Source organism: Terrapene carolina, unplaced genomic scaffold, assembly GCF_002925995.2.
Source record: "Terrapene carolina triunguis isolate 2854851 unplaced genomic scaffold, T_m_triunguis-2.0 Scaffold58, whole genome shotgun sequence".
In the NCBI taxonomy this organism is placed as follows: domain Eukaryota; kingdom Metazoa; phylum Chordata; order Testudines; family Emydidae; genus Terrapene; species Terrapene triunguis.
The window spans coordinates 111,628,069-111,643,640 of NW_020664409.1; the positions used below are offsets into that span (position 1 = coordinate 111,628,069).

General features: G+C 49.1%; 2 protein-coding genes across 2 annotated transcripts in view; one reads left to right on the forward strand and one right to left on the reverse strand.

The window, feature by feature from the left end:
• Positions 1-402, reverse strand: part of LOC113408059 (lysine-rich arabinogalactan protein 19-like) — an 844-nt gene extending 442 nt beyond the window's left edge. The window contains exons 1-2 of the mRNA XM_026660031.1: positions 393-402; positions 10-82 (exon numbers count right to left, since the gene is read on the reverse strand). Coding sequence (XP_026515816.1) covers positions 10-82; positions 393-402 — 83 coding nt within the window. The remainder of the gene's footprint in view (positions 1-9; positions 83-392) is intronic.
• LOC112119634 overlaps positions 1-3,702 on the forward strand; it is a 4,141-nt gene extending 439 nt beyond the window's left edge. Inside the window, exon 2 of the mRNA XM_024218362.2 lies at positions 413-3,702. Coding sequence (XP_024074130.1) covers positions 516-1,712 — 1,197 coding nt within the window. The 5' untranslated portion in view covers positions 413-515 and the 3' untranslated portion in view covers positions 1,713-3,702. The remainder of the gene's footprint in view (positions 1-412) is intronic.
• Positions 3,703-15,572: the final 11,870 nt, after the last annotated feature.

Consider the following 15,572-nt stretch of genomic DNA (forward strand, 5'->3'; position numbering starts at 1 on the left):
AGGGGTTGCTCTGGGGGGCTAATGGAGGGGTTGCTCTGGGGGGCTAAGGGAGGGGCTGCTCTGCGAGCCAGGGGAGGCTGGGCTGGGGGAAGGGGAGGGGCTGCTCTGGGGGCTAAGGGAGGATGTTCTGGGGGGCTAAGGGAGGGGCTCTGCTGGGGGGGGGCTGCGCGCAGTACTGACGGGGTGTGTGTGGAGATGGCGGTGGTGGGAAAGTTGGGGGAGTAGGGTTGGGGGAGGGGAATGGGTAGCAATCCAGAGAGGAAGGGGGAAGGCAACAGGGAGGCCGTGGCCCCCCATCCCAGAGCGGATGGAGCCATCTGGCTGCAAGGCACCGGGTGCTGTGAAGTCTGGAGCGGGGGTTTGATGGGGGTGTCTGGTCCATCCTGTGTAACAGGGTGTCATGCTCTCTCAGCAGGTCTCAGCCGGCCACGCCTCCCTCGGACGGGCCTAGTTGAGCATCATTGCCACTGACCCTCTGCGTTGGGTGGGGCCTGGCCTGTGGTTGGCCGGGCACGATGCCTCGGAAAAGGAAACATTGTCAGCGTGCAGCCCCCCCTCAGCTGGCTGCGGTCGCTGCTGTGGGAACCCCAGTCGTGGCCAGGGCTGGCTCAGGGTGTCGCATACAGCTGGGTCGCAGGACTAGGAGCCCAGCCTACTTTCCCTTCAGCTTCCTGCCGGTGGACTGTCAGCTCCATGTCTTCTCTTTCCTTTCGGAGGTGGAGAAGTGCACAGCTGCCTTGGTTTGTGAAGCCTGGAGCAAGCTGATCCGCACCCCCAGGCTCTGGAGGGTGGCTGACTTCATGAGACTGGGGGCCTTCCAGTCAGGCATGGATTTGGTGCTGGTTTCTGCCAGAGAATTTGAGAGATGGAAAGAGTGGGTCCACCAGTATGCCTATCACCTGACCTCTCGCAGCGCTAGCCTGCTAGTCCTCAGGGCCAGCTTTGATTTGGGTGATCAGAAGACCAAATGGGCTGACTTCCTTTCACGCTTCTTGGACAGTGTCCACTGTGGGGAGCTGCAGGAGCTGGAGCTCAACTGGACCTTGACTCACTTGGAACCACCAGACTTCTACCCGCCAGGCACCTGCAGTATGACTCAGGTCAGCCTGACCAAAATGGACCAGATCAGCAACTTCCAGACCCTTTTGGAGAAGTTTATCCAGAGATCTCCAAAGCTCACCAGGATGAAGCTGCCCTTTGACTGGTCTGCATACTCAGTTGCCATGCTGACCCAATTCCAGCAGCTTCACACCTTGGAGTTGAAATACTTCTGGAGCTTCAAAGGGGTTTGCCCAGAAATCATGCAAGATCTCACCAAAGCCCTGCCCAACCTCAAAACTCTCATCCTTCATGTGCTGGTGCCAGTCAAAGACTTGGGCATCTCCTATTCTCTGGAATCCAGATCCCTGGAGTACTTGGATGTGTCCCAGAGCCGTGGCCTGGTGTTCTGTCACCTCAACCTGCCCTCCCTGAGGGTGCTGAGGATCAAGAAGACGGTTCGGGGCATCATCCTGAACCGGAGGACTAGGCTGGCTCTTCAGAGTCGCTGGTCCTGTCTGTACAGCTTGCTACGGAGTGGCACGCCCAACCTTCGGGTGTTCAACAACCAGGTGTTGCTGCCGCACTGGCGGGAGCAGACGTACAAGGAGCTGAATGCCTTGCTGCTGCAATCATGCTACTGTGTTCAGCACTCCGACACGTGGTTACTGTAAAGATTGATGGTGAAGGGAACAGACAGGAGAACCTGGTTCTCTTGTGTCTAATGGTGTCACTGAAGGGGGTGTATAGCATGAAGAGACCATGTGTTGCCTTGGGAGGGACTAGGTGGCCTATGTGTCTCTGGGCCTAGCATTTGTCAGGTTTCAGGAGAGGCTGCATCTGGGCCCAGTTTGCTCAAAATGGGAGGCTGACTGAGGGATGTTTAGAGAGAAGGACACTCTGTGTTTCTCTTCTACCAAGACAGTAAATGTTCTGTACCGCACAGCTGGTCTCAGCTTTTCATTTATAAGTGCACTTTATGGCCCCTAAGTGATGGCCTGTGTTCCTTACGTACCAGCAAGGGCTCTGAGTACTGCACATAGTAAAATCACACAGCTGCAGCCAGACACGGGTGCCCTGGTTGTCTAAATGCGCTGATGCAGAAGTGAAGATAGAATTGGTAACCTTCTGAGATCAGACCCCCACAAACCTCTGCCTGATGCATTCCCAGGGTAGTTCCATGCTCTTAGCTGGACAGTGTTATCAGCTGGTTAGAGCAGGGAAGCTGGGTTTCCTGGGTTCTTTTCCAGTCACTATCATTATTTTTGGAAATGATTAGACTCATTTTCAAAAGCAGCCTCTCATTTTGGCTGCCTGACTCGAGTTACCTTGCAAGTTGTGGGAGCGCAGCACCTCTGAAAATCAGGACCAAGGGGTCTCGAGTTAGGAACCTCAGTTTTCCATCTTTAAAATGGGAATAAGCCTAACTTACCTCTCTGGGAAGGTGGTGAGGCATTTAGACCCTTGGACTTAGGTGCTGCCAAAATGTAAAGTAGTATTAGAAAGTGGAGGAACATGGATGTTTGCCATTTCCCAGCCAGCAGAAGGCACCCCTTACTTTGTTATGCTGATATATAACCTGACTGATTCTTCAGACCATATCTGTTCTCAGCTGGTTCCTCTGATGCTGGTGGCCAAGTGCTGAGTTGACCCTAATAAAAATTAACAGAGCCCCATCGCTGTCAGTCTGTTCTAACTCCGCACTGGGCCAGGAGTTCTTACTAATGGTTGAATCGGTTTCCTAGTAGCCCCTTCCTAGCCTGGAGGGAGCATATGTGTAATCCTGGCTTTGTAGCGGTGACGCTTCTTGTGGGACGTGGTGTGGAAGACGACATGGCTTTGTGCTGGGGTCCGTTTCATAGGCTGTGATGAGGGACCAGATCCAGAGTTATTCCTCTGAGAAGGGCATCTAGATGCATGTGGCGTTCAAACTGCACAAGTGGCTGGGGAAGAGGGAGCTTCGTTGTCAAATGCTGGCAGGGGGTGATTCCCATGCGTGGTCTCTGCTGCTGTTGATTCTCTTTCCCTCGGGAGGCTTGAGCCAAAAGCCTCTGGCTCAGCTGACCCAAGTAAGGGTTTGTCCAACACCTAGTGCACCGAGGTCCATGACTCGGGCTCCTAGGCACTACAGCTAGACAACTAAATAATCCGGGTCCTACCCCACATCTGTTTGTACCTTCAGTCGAATGAGTGGGGCCCTCCTGCGTCTCCTGCCACTTTCTGATGCCTGAAAACTTGCTTTGCTTTTCCTGTCGCTCCCTCTCTCACAGCCTTTCTCCCCGCGCCGCTGCGCTGTTTCATGTTCACCCCCAGGAGCTCTGCTTGTCTCTGTGCCAGCAGCACTTCAATCTCCATCCCCACAGGGGGTCCATGAGGATAATAGGGAGCACAGCAGCACGTCCAGGAACACTTTACTCCCGTCCTCTGTTCACTGTGCTGGCTTCCCAAAGAACATCAAATCAAGTTCAAGGTCCTGGTCCTCATCGTCCTAGCCTGGACCCAGGGTATCTAAAAGAACCTAAAGCTCCAGGATGCAACTCCACTCCTCTGGCACCATGGGACTCTCAACAATGAGGACAAAGCTCGTTTGTGCAGGAGACACTGTCTCCTCAGGGATCACTCTGAGCCCATGGAATGAACCCCCCCCCCAGGCACCAAGGACCACCCCAAACCACCCCACCGTCCGCTCTGAGCACATTGCCTTGCCTTCTCTAACATAAACATATTGCAGTGTGTGTGTATCTGTGCAAAACAAAACGCCCCCCTGCATGCAGGGAGAGGATGGGAGTGTGGCCATGTTGCTTAATGCGCTCCGGCAGGTGCTCAGATACAGTGAGGAGCGCAGTATAAGAAACTCTGTAGTACAGAATAGATTGGAACTGTGGGGCTCTGCAGCCTGAAGTGATCACAGGCCATGGTGCATCAGTAATGTGCACAGAGTGACTGTGGTTTTTGTTCCTCCTGCACATAGCTGTGCTGGCGGGGGGTTGTGGTTTGGTCACACTGTAGGGTAAGGAGAGGCAGCATTGTACTCCCCTAGTGCCTCAGAGCCCAGTCGGGGCCCAGGACCCCATTGTGCTAGGTGCTCTACAGACACAAGTCAGTCCATGAGAGAGGCAGTTCTGGCTCATGTACTGAAACATGGTAGCTAAGTGTGATCTCATCAGTCTGATCACTCCCCAAGGGTGTGTGGCCATGCTGCCTTCATTCCCCCCATGCTGGTGCAGGCAGAGGGGCTGCTGAAAGCACAGTAAAGTGTCCTATCTCTTGGGGTGTGCTGTTGGAAAAGACGCAACGTGCACTTGCACTTCCCTGAGCTCTGTGGTGACCTGTGTGAACATACAGCTCAGTGTGTGTGGTTGGAAGCAGCCAGGCACTCCAGACGTGCTCTCTCTTGCAAGGTAGAGCTCCCCACCATCCCCTTTGAAGGCTGAAGTCCTCTCTTCCTGGACAGCTCCACTCCGAGCAGTGCAGTGTAAGATCCCCTTTCTCTTTCAGTTGCAGGATTAGTTCTATGGTGCATCTGTTCTCTGCTCTTAATGCATTTTTTTTAAAAAAACATAAGAACGGCCATACTAGGGTCAGACGAAAGGTCCATCTAGCCCAGAATCCTGTCTTCCAACGGTGGCCAATGCCAGGTGCTTCAGAGGGAATGAACAGAACAGGGGATCATCAAGGGATCCATCCCCTGTTGTCCATTCCCAGCTTCTGGCAAACAAAATCTTCTGAAATTTAAAAAAATCCTTCCAGTCCAGATGTGAATTAAGTTTAAAAAAAATCCACTGAGTTGTGGTTCGTTTTTTTTAAGTTTCCCCAAAGTTCTGAAAGCAATTCTTACCAGATGTAAATCACTTCTTCGCTGAGAACATAATGGAACATTTCAACCCAGAATGGAACGTTTTCACCAGAGAATTAAGGGCTTGGACGGGAAATGTCACCATCACTCATAGCATCACAAACATGTGGACTGTATGAGACTCTCAGTTGACAGTAGTTTTAAGCTGGTATCGAGTTAGGTGATTGGAGAGACCCGCTAGTTCATCTTCTACATCAGCCTAGGTTGGGCTAGATCCCGAGAGTATTGCTCTCCCCTGTCCAGTCTAGTTCTAAACAGCTAAAGCAATGATCAGATTTTTAGGCGTGAAGCTGCCAAGCTGTGTCCCTGTTTCCATCCCAAACCTCTTTGGGGTTAGTGGGTTCTCTCTGAACCAAAGGAGTGTTTCAATGTTACTTGCTAACCATGGGCTGAATATTTAAAAGTAAAAACGTGTCATTGAAGTAGTTTTGGTTATAAATACTGAATAAAGCTCCCTAGTTGCACGCAGACAAGGTTGCATTTGGGTCTTGTGTCAATCCAGAATAACTCTTTTGACTTCAGAGGGGATATTTTACATTTCCAGCTGTGTAAGTGAAGTCAGAATCTGGCCCACTAAATGCATTCCAAATCAAATGAATAGCTACCTCAACCTTCCAGCAGTCAGAAGAGAAATCCAGGGCTTGTCTTCAGCTGTGCTGTGTGCACAATCTGTGTTTAGAACTGTGCTGCAAGGAAGCATCTGGATTATTGATCAGATGTCAAATGGCTCATGTGAACCCTTGAGTTATACAGGCTACTGTTTGAATCACCAGCACGCACTGTCCTAGGCTTTGTTGGGAGCCTACATGTTTGTCACTTATCTACAGAAATGGTAAGGACAAATTGTTAACAAAAGTCCTCTTAGCATTCACCTCGTTTGCATTTCAATCTGCACTGCTACCAGTGCTACATTGCTACAACCTTGAGAATGATGCTGTGTCTCTTAGTGCTTCAACTGGTCTTTCCATCGGAGGAACTCAAAAGCACTTAACAGACATTAACAATCTCCCCTAGGAGCTAGGTCAGTACTGGTCCCTTTCACGCATGGAGGAACTGAGATGGAGAGAAGCGAAGCAAGTTGGCTAAATTCCCCAAGAAACCAGATGTGCTGACTCTCCCTGTGCCTTAACCACAAGGCTGTGCTTCTCAAACCACAGAGTGCCTTTCAAACTCCTCTCAGCTGGTGAACTAGAAATGTAATTCAATTAACCTGCATTGATCATCAATAGGAAACACCCCAGGAATTATAATCCTCAATATCCATAACTGAATTAAAGTTGCTTATGCCCTAAACCTGACGTGTCAATAGATGTTTTGTGGGATTCCCCTCCTAGCAATTAGACTCTGTGCTATCAGCACCTTTTCCGCTCGTACATTTTTGAGCTGATGGTTTCTTGGGCAGCCTCAGCGCTGACTGACAGATTCTTCTCTCCTACAGTTGAGGTGGCTAGAAATGAAGGATTTTTGGGCTGGCTTGGTCAGGATACCGGAATCTCTCTTGGAAGTGAATTGACTAAAGAGCAACAATTGCTTCCCAAACGGTGCATCAGTTACATTCATGTGCCGGAGCAGAGTTTAGATACGTGCAGTTCAACTGTTTCTTTCTCCCAGCAATTGCTGGGCGTAGGGCACAGGCTGATAGTGCACTGTCCATGCATGCTAAGAAATGACGTATAGCCTTGAAGGTATGAACTGATGCAGCAATGAGGAGTCAGAGGTGTAGTTCCAGCTTCAGAATGCTGTTTTGCACTCCACCTCTGTTCACTTCCAAACCTTGCTGCAACCCGAAGCTCTTCAGAGCGCACTGCTAGCAGATTGTACGGCAGGAGAGACCCTTAATGCTGGTGCTCATAGCAGAAAGAATTTCCATGCTTACATGCAACAGTGGGGCAGCATGATCTGATGGTCAGAGCATGGGACTAAGAATCTTGGGATCTACCGGCTCTGCCCCTAACTCACTTGGGCAAGTCACTTTAATCTCAGTTTCATCATCTTTAAAATGGGCATAGGCGTACTGTCTCCCAGGGAGTGGGGTGTTTGTAAAGCATGATATAGCTGGGTAGCTAATGTCCTCCAAATCTCTAATGCAGCACTACCCATTCTGTAAGGGGAAAGGTATTGATGGAAGGCTTTTTTGTGGTTAGCACATGGGAGTGGGAGGCAGGACTCCTGGATTCTATTCCCAGCTCTGCCACTGACTTGCTGAATGACCTTGCATCAGTCACTTTCCCGCTCTGTGACTCAGTTTCCCCATCTGTACAAAGGAGCAGAGAGGCATAGTTCATTTGTGTTTGCTAAGAGCTTGGATGCAGGGGAAAGGAAGGAGCTACACAACAGTTCAATATGAGGGGAGCAAAATGTTAATTTAAAGGGCTGTTTTGTGGCAAGTGAGGGATCCTGACTCAAATGAAGCACACTACGGAACATCTTGGGCAAACATCTCCATGGTATGGGTGGGCAAACCCTCACACAGAGAGGTGACTTGACTTGCCTGGAGTCACCCAGCAAGTCAGGAATAGATCCCAGATCCTCGTGACACTTGGCCCAGTGTCCTCACTATTTGTCCATGCTGCTTGTCCTGGCGTGTCAAGTCACAGTTCCCTTGGCTACGTCTTCTGTGCATCCCGCGCTGAGGTAGGCACCACTGCTTTGCCACGGACCGTAAGAGACTGCAAAACAGAATGAGCTCAGACGTTAGTATTTGTTTTCCAAAAGCCCCAAAATGTGCTGGGTGTTCCCCTCCCACCATAAAAACAAGGAAGGGGTGTGCAGTCTAAATTAAATATAATTCACGCCCCCCCCTCCTCCCCACAGCTGTTGGAATAGGGGTGGGATTGTCTTCCCCTTCTAAATACCATAAAAGATGTATTCCACCAGTCTACTGCTAAAAACACAGGACACAAATACTAGTAACAATAACTGGCCTTTATACAACACCTTCCTGCTGGGGATCGCAAAGCACGTTACTAAGGTGGATAGTTGTTGTTGTTGCTGTTTGACAGAGGAAACTGAAGCACAGAGAGATTAAGGGACCTGCTCAAGGCTACAAAGGGAGTCCTAGGCAGAAATGAACGCTGGTCTTCAAATCCTCAGACTTCTGTTCTAACCACCAGCCAGTGCTGCCTCTGCAGCTGTTTAGGCCGGGTCTGTAACGTTTTTGCTGTGGCTGCAGAAATGGTATAAATTGCTAATAGACCCTTTCCTCGGAGCTGGATTGACGTGAGCTGTAGCGTAACACAAAGAGCAATGTTGGCTTTAGCTGAATCATAGAAGATAGATATGAAACTGACCTAGTTGGTTGTGCAATCCATCTCCCCGTCAGTGCCTATTTTTTTGCTAGTATTTTGCCCAGTCTAGTGTTAAATTTCCCAAGCCACTGGGCTGAAAGAAACCATAGAATCCCCCACGGTCCAGCCCGCTGTTTGCTAAGTGGATCTGACATGTTCAAAGAGTAAAACAAGCCTCAGAGACCAAAGGCAAGGTGTATTGCAATGCTGTTCTGCTCTGAAAAGCGCTCTCTCTAGCAGCAGTACCATGGGACGCCGTGTTCATTGCCGCCTGCTGGCTCCGGTCAGATTAGCTTTAGTTCCTTGTGAATAGGGGTTTGTGTTGCTGGAGATGCCCCCTGAGATCGGCAAGGCAAGTGGGGTGCTTCCCTGCCTCCTGGGGGTAGAATCATAGAATATCAGGGTTGGAAGGGACCTCAGGAGGTCATCTAGTCCCACCCCCTGCTCAAAGCAGGACCAATCCTCAACTAAATCATCCCAGCCAGGGCTTTGTCAAGCCAGGCCTTAAAAACCTCTAAGGAAGGAGATTCCACCACCTCCCTAGGGAACCCATTCCAGTGCTTCACCACCCTCCTAGTGAAATAGTGTTCCCTAATACTTTAAGGCTACTCCATTAATGTGCAGAAATTGCACTGAGATCCATGAATGTAAGGTATTGTGGCTTTGTGCATTGGCCAGTTCAAGTTAGGCAGATTCCTACTGGCCTCCTCGACTCAACAGATGGAGCTGGGAACCCTCGGCTGGCTTTATGTTTTAATATGCAGCTACAGTGCCATAGGGCGCTTTACGCAGCAGGCCTGTGTCCTGAAGAACATATAAACTAGGGGTTCTCAAACTGGGGGTCGGGACCCCTTAGGGGGTTGCGAGGTTATTACACGGGGGGCCATGAGCTGTCAGCCTCCACCCCAAACCCCACTTTACCTCCAGCATTTATAATGGTGTTAAATTAAAAACACTTTTTTATATATTTATAAGGGGGGTTGCGCTCAGAGGCTTGCTATGTGAAAGGGGTGACCAGTACAAAAGTTTGAGAACCACTGATATAATGACCCTCTGCCATGTACATTGGCCAAACCGGACAGTCTCTACACAAAAGAATTAATGGACGCAAATCTGACATCAGGAATCATAATACTCAAAAACCAGAGGGAGAACACTTTAACCTGTCTGGTCATTCAATGACAGACCTGCGGGTGGCTATTTTACAACAGAAAAACTTTGAAAACAGACTCCAACGAGAGACTGCTGAGCTGGAATTGATATGCAAACTAGACACAATCAACTTAGGATTGAATAAGGACTGGGAATGGCTGAGCCATTACAAACATTGAATCTATCTCCCCTTGTAAGTATTCTCACACTTCTTATCAAACTGTCTGTACTGGGCTATCTTGATTATCACTTCAAAAGTTTTTTTTCCTCTTACTTAATTGGCCTCTCAGTGTTGGTAAGACAACTCCCACCTGTTCATGCTCTCTGTATGTATGTGTGTATATATCTCCTCAATATATGTTCCATTCTATATGCATCCGAAGAAGTGGGCTGTAGCCCACGAAAGCTTATGCTCTAATAAATTTGTTAGTCTCTAAGGTGCCACAAGTACTCCTGTTCTTTTTGCGGATACAGACTAACACGGCTGCTACTCTGAAATCTGATATAAACTATGCTGACTATGATAAACTGGAGGAGATTGGAGGTTATACCAGGGAGGGGAGGGAGGGATGAAGGTAATCACAGAATAAACCTATGGGCTTGGTTGTTGGCGCCTAGCTTTAGAAAAATGTGTCAGTTGTTTTTTGATTGCTGGAAAGGAAGCAGTGGGTTGTTTCAGGGCCTATGGGAAAAGGAGGAAGGGGAGGGTAGTGCAGAGTATGGGGTCAGAGCATGCTCTGGGGAGGGATAAGGAAACAACAGGGGCATGGCAGGGAGGTGTATTGGTGGCCCACGAGGTCAGATTGGTGGGGGACCGATGCAGGCAGGCACAGAACTGGGCAAGGATTTTGAAATTGATGCAGAAGGGGCTGTGGAGCCCGTGGAGGGGGTGCGGGTGATACGATCAGAGCAGCAGATGAGAACGCTGGGTGGCAGCAGCATTTCAGATGGGAGCGAGGTGGCTGGTGGAAAGGCCTGAGAGAAGGGCGTTGTAGTTGTCCAGGCGGGAGACTGACGAGGGGTTTGGCAATAGGGAATGGACTGGGAAGCAAGAGCATCTTAGCCAGCCAAAATGAGGAGCCCTGCACTGTGCCTTGAGGAGCAGCAAAGAGCCACGGGGGGAGAGACCTGCAGCAGAAGCCTTTCCACTAAACCTGGCTTACAGTCAGGTCTCCAGTTCAAATCCCAGCCCTTGCCCTGCTGCATAGAGAGAAGCAGCCATGCAGCCCCGCTCCCAGCCTCAACAAAGGGGCAGGTGGCTAGTAACAGAGCAGGACGCTGCCTTCCCTCCTACAGCTGGCCAAGAGGGCTTTCTCTGCCAGTGTTTCCTGGGCTCCACTGTTCCGCGTTATTGGTTTCCTCGCGCGAGCTGTCACTTTGCCAGCCTCCTAGAGTGCACCACTTTGAAGTTCCCTGTAATTTGCAGTAAGCACCAGGCACTTAGTGCCCCTTGTTGATTTCAGCAGGTGGCAGGAGATGAACAGACTCCATGTTAATAAGCCTGGAGCTACTCTCAGCAGCAGCCCATTAATCTCTCAATTAGAGGGCGCATATAGCTTTGTGCATACATTTGTGGCCACGTATATTTAAACTTCACTAATGCAGGCTAAATGGAGTACGTAAATCCTATTATCTCTCGCCTCCACATCAGAGTGTCAATTGATGGGGGAGATTCCTAGATGATTTTATGTGGGCGCAGCCATGAAGTTTCTGCAGAAAGAGGAATCATAGAATATCAGGGTTGGAAGGGACCTCAGGAGGTCATCTAGTCCAACCCCCTGCTCAAAGCAGGACCAATCCCCAACTAAATCATCCCAGCCAGGGCTTTGTCAAGCCAGGCCTTAAAAACCTCTAAGGAAGGAGATTCCACCACCTCCCTAGGGAACCCATTCCAGTGCTTCACCACCCTCCTAGTGAAAAAGGTTTTCCTAATATCCAACCTAGACCTCCCGCACTGCAACTTGAGACCATTACTCCTTGTTTTGTCATCTGGTACCACTGAGAACAGTCTAGATCCATCCTCTTTGGAACCCCCTTTCAGGTAGTTGAAGACTGCTATCAAATCCCTCATCACTCTTCTCTTCTGCAGACTAAACAATCCCAGTTCCCTCAGCCTCTCCTCATAGTGCTCCAGCCCCCTAATAATTTTTGTTGCCCTCCGCTGGACTCTCTCCAATTTTTCCACATCCTTCTTGTAGTGTGGGGCCCAAAACTGGACACAGTACTCCAGATGAGGCCTCGCCAATGTCGAATAGAGGGGAATGATCACGTCCCTTGATCTGCTGGCAACAGATTTATGAGAGCAAATGTTTGGGCAAAAAGGCAACCAGTGGGGGTTCCTGTAATGTCTCCCCACCCCAAACCCAGGCTAGGTAAAGAAAAGACCTGGGTGGTGATCTGTAAGCACAGTCTCCTACACCCGGGCTCAACAGCTGGAAGGGGAGATCAATGGAAGGTGCTATCATGGCTAAGCCGAGAAGCTAATAGCTTGGCCCTAAAGGATTGTCCCTGAGTTGTGGGTATGAGGCAATTCTAATGTTCAGGAGGTGCTCTGAGATCACCAGCTGGAAGGGATGTTAAACTTCCTGCCTCAGGGTTTAAGCTGATCTCTCCCTTTTCGAGACCAGGATGGATTCTCCTACATCTGCTACTGGATCCTTACACCTTCCTTTGCAGTATGTGGTGTTGGCCACTGTCAGAGACAGGAGCCTGGGCTAGATGGACTTTGGTTCTGATCCAGTCTTGCAACTCCTTGTTCCCAAGCCCAACAGTATTGCAAAATGCTTCTCTCTATTGCTGGCTGGCAGTGCTGCGCCACGGGGGTGGACATGGGTCGCAGGGTCGACAGGTGTCCGGCTCACTCATTTTCCATAGTTTTCTTGGTTAAAATCTGTTAAATGGAATCAGTGACCTTAACTTCCCCAAAGCAGAGACCTGCTAGCCAACGTGGCCGCCTCGCAGAAGAAATCATGATAATACTCATCACTTATTAGACTGTGACTCTCTGGGGCCTTGATGGCAACGGCCCATTTGGGTTTCCTGCCTGTACTCAGCTGGCAAGCAGGGTGAATGAACTGGATTTCACTGTTCCGGCTGGAGGGGACAATTCTTGGAAGACTGTTGCTCAAAAGGGCACACAGGTGGCTGAAGTCCCATGAGAGAGACTGACGGCCTTTTGGTGACCTCTGGAAAGACCAAGGTCATTGATGGGACGTACAACTTTTGTGATGGGGCAGGGCATGAAGGGGTATTGATGCAACCTGCAGAGCAGCTGCAGCTGGCTCTGTCTCACATCTACCTGAAATGCCCCAGCCGAAGGAGGGGATAGGAACAGAAAAGGGAGAAAGCAGGCTGCCGTGGCCTGCCCTGGTAGGGCAGAATCTCTCTGCTGTGCCTGGAAGGAAGCAGATCCCAGGGGCCTGAGAACTAGAGCCAGCCTGGAAGAGAAAAAAGGCAGGTTGAGGTTACAGACTGTCCCTCTACTTGGTAAGTGGGCAGCCTGGCCAGGTCTCCCCTGGAGCTGGGGTGGTGGTGGATGGCCCCAGCTCCAGCCTGTTGGGAGTCCTGGGGTGGGGGAGTTTCACCCCAAAGCAAATGGCTCTCTGGTATCACAGCCTTAACTCCTGGGAAGGTGAGGTTCAGGTCAGCAATGCTCCTACCGAGCATCTTGCTTGGCAAGAGAAACTCTAAAATGGATAAAAACAAGGGGGAGAGGGTGGTGGAATTGACACATTAGCAAGTAGCCAGATAACTCCTGGAAAGTGACTGTTTTCCAGGGCTTTGCAGGGTCAGGTGCCAGATGGATGGTTGGGAGACTTTTCCCCCAGCGAGGCTGGGCAGGGAGCGCTGACCTGTTCTGCCTCCTCGATTGCTGAGCTCAAGAATGGCCACACTGGGTCAGACCAAAGGTCCATGTAGCCCAGTATCCCATCTTCCGACAGCGGCCAGTGCCCCACAAGGAACGAACAGAACAGGGAATCATCAAGTGATCCATCCCGTCACCCATTCCCAGCTTCTGGCAAACAGAGACTAGCGCCACCATCCCTGCCCACCCTGACTAATAGCCATTGATGGACCTATCCTCCATGAATGTATCTAGTTCTTTCTTGAACCCTGTTATAGCCTTGGGCTTCACAACATCCTCTGGCAAGGAGTTCCACAGGTTGATTGTGCGTTGTGTGAAGAAATATTTCTTTTTGTTTGTTTTAAACCTAATACCTATTAATTTCATTTGGTGACCCCGAGTTCTTGTGTTATGAGAAAGTAAATATGGAAGTGTTATTTACTCTTTCTCCACACCAGTCATGATTTTATAGACCTCTATCATATCCCCCCTTAGTTGTCTCTTTTCCAAGCTGAAAAGTCCCAATCTTATTAATCTCTCCTCATATGGAAGCTGTTCCATACCCCTCATCATTTTTGTTGCCCCTTTCTGAACCTTTTCCAATTCTAATATATCTTTTTTGAGATGGGGTGACCACATCTACACGCAGTATTCAAATAGGGCGTACGATGGATCTATATAGAGTCAATATGATATTTTCTGTCTTATTATCTATTGCTTTCTTAATGATTCCCAACTTTCTGTTCGCTTTTTGACTGCCGCTGCATATTGAGTGGATGTTTTCAGAGAACTATCCACAATGACACCAAGATCTCTTTCTTGAGTGGTAACAGCTAATTTAGACTCCATCATTTTATAGGTATAGTTGGGATTATGTTTTCCGATGTGCATTACTTTGCATTTATCAACATTGAATTTCATCTGCCATTTTGTTGCCCAGTCACCCAGTTTTGAGTGATCCTTTTGTACCTCGGCAGTCTGCCTGGTACTTAGCTATCTTGAGTAGTTTTATATCATCTGCAAATTTTGCCACCTCACTGTTTACCCCTTTTTCCAGATCATTTATGAATATGTTAAATAGGACTGGGCCCAGGACAGACCCCTGGGGGACACCACTATTTACCTCTCTCCATTCTGAAAACTGACCATTTACTCCTACCCTTTGTTTCCTATCTTTTAACCAGTTACCAATCCACGAGAGGACCTTCCCTCTTATCCCGTGACTGCTTACTTTGCTTAAGAGCCTTTGGTGAGGGACCTTGTCAAAGGCTTTCTGAAAATCTAAGTACACTATATCCACTGGATCCCCCTTGTCCACATGCTTGTTGACCCCCTCAAAGAATTCTAGTAGATTGGTGAGGCACGATTTTCCTTTACAAAAACCATGTTGACTCTTCCCCAACATACTATGTTCATCTATGTGTCTGACAATTTTGTTCTTTACTATAGTTTCAACCAGTTTGCCCAGTACTGAAGTCAGGTTTACCGGCCTGTAATTGCCGGGGTCATCTCTGGAGCCCTTTTAAAAAATTGGCGTCACATTAGCTATCCTCCAGTCATTTGGTACAGAAGCTGATTTAAATGATAAGTTACAGACTACAGTTAGTAGTCCTTCAATTTCACATCTGAGTTCCTTCAGAACTCTTGGGTGAATACCACCTGGTCCAAGTGACTTATTACTGTTTAAGACTAACAGATTTATTTGGGCATAAGCTTTCATGGGTAAAAACCTCACTTCTTCAGATGCAGGTTTTTACTCATGAAAGCTTATGCCCAAATAAATCTGTTAGTCTTTAAGGTGCCACCAGACTCCTTGTTGTTTTTGTAGATACAGACTAACACGGCTACCCCCTGATACTTATTACTGTTTAGTTTATCCATTTGTTCCAAAACCTCCTCTAATGACACCTCAATCTGGGACAGTGCTTCAGATTTGTCACCTAAAAAAAAAAAAGCAAACTCCATAAGCAAACAGACACTGCTTCCAGATGCAAACGTTGGTCCGGCATCAATCCGGGGGAAGGCAGGTAGGCCGGTCGGCCAGTCGTGCACAGCTACGGATATATGGGAATAAACATGCTGGAGTGAATGAATCACTCATTGGAGGGGTCTGTGCTGCTGAGGGGATAGATCAGGAGGTGGGGGGGAATGTTAGATCACTATATGGGTAAAGAGGCACAATCCTCTAGAACAGTGGTTCTCAACCTGTGGGCTGCTTGCAGCCCAATCAGCACACAGCTGCGGCCCATGTAACATCCTCAGAGCCATACAGGTAGTATATATATTGTGTGGATGTAGCCACATAACACAGAGAGCTGCATATGTGGCCCACAATGGTAAATAGGTTGAGAACTGCTGCCCTAGAAGCTCATGATCCAGCTGACGCTATTTGCCC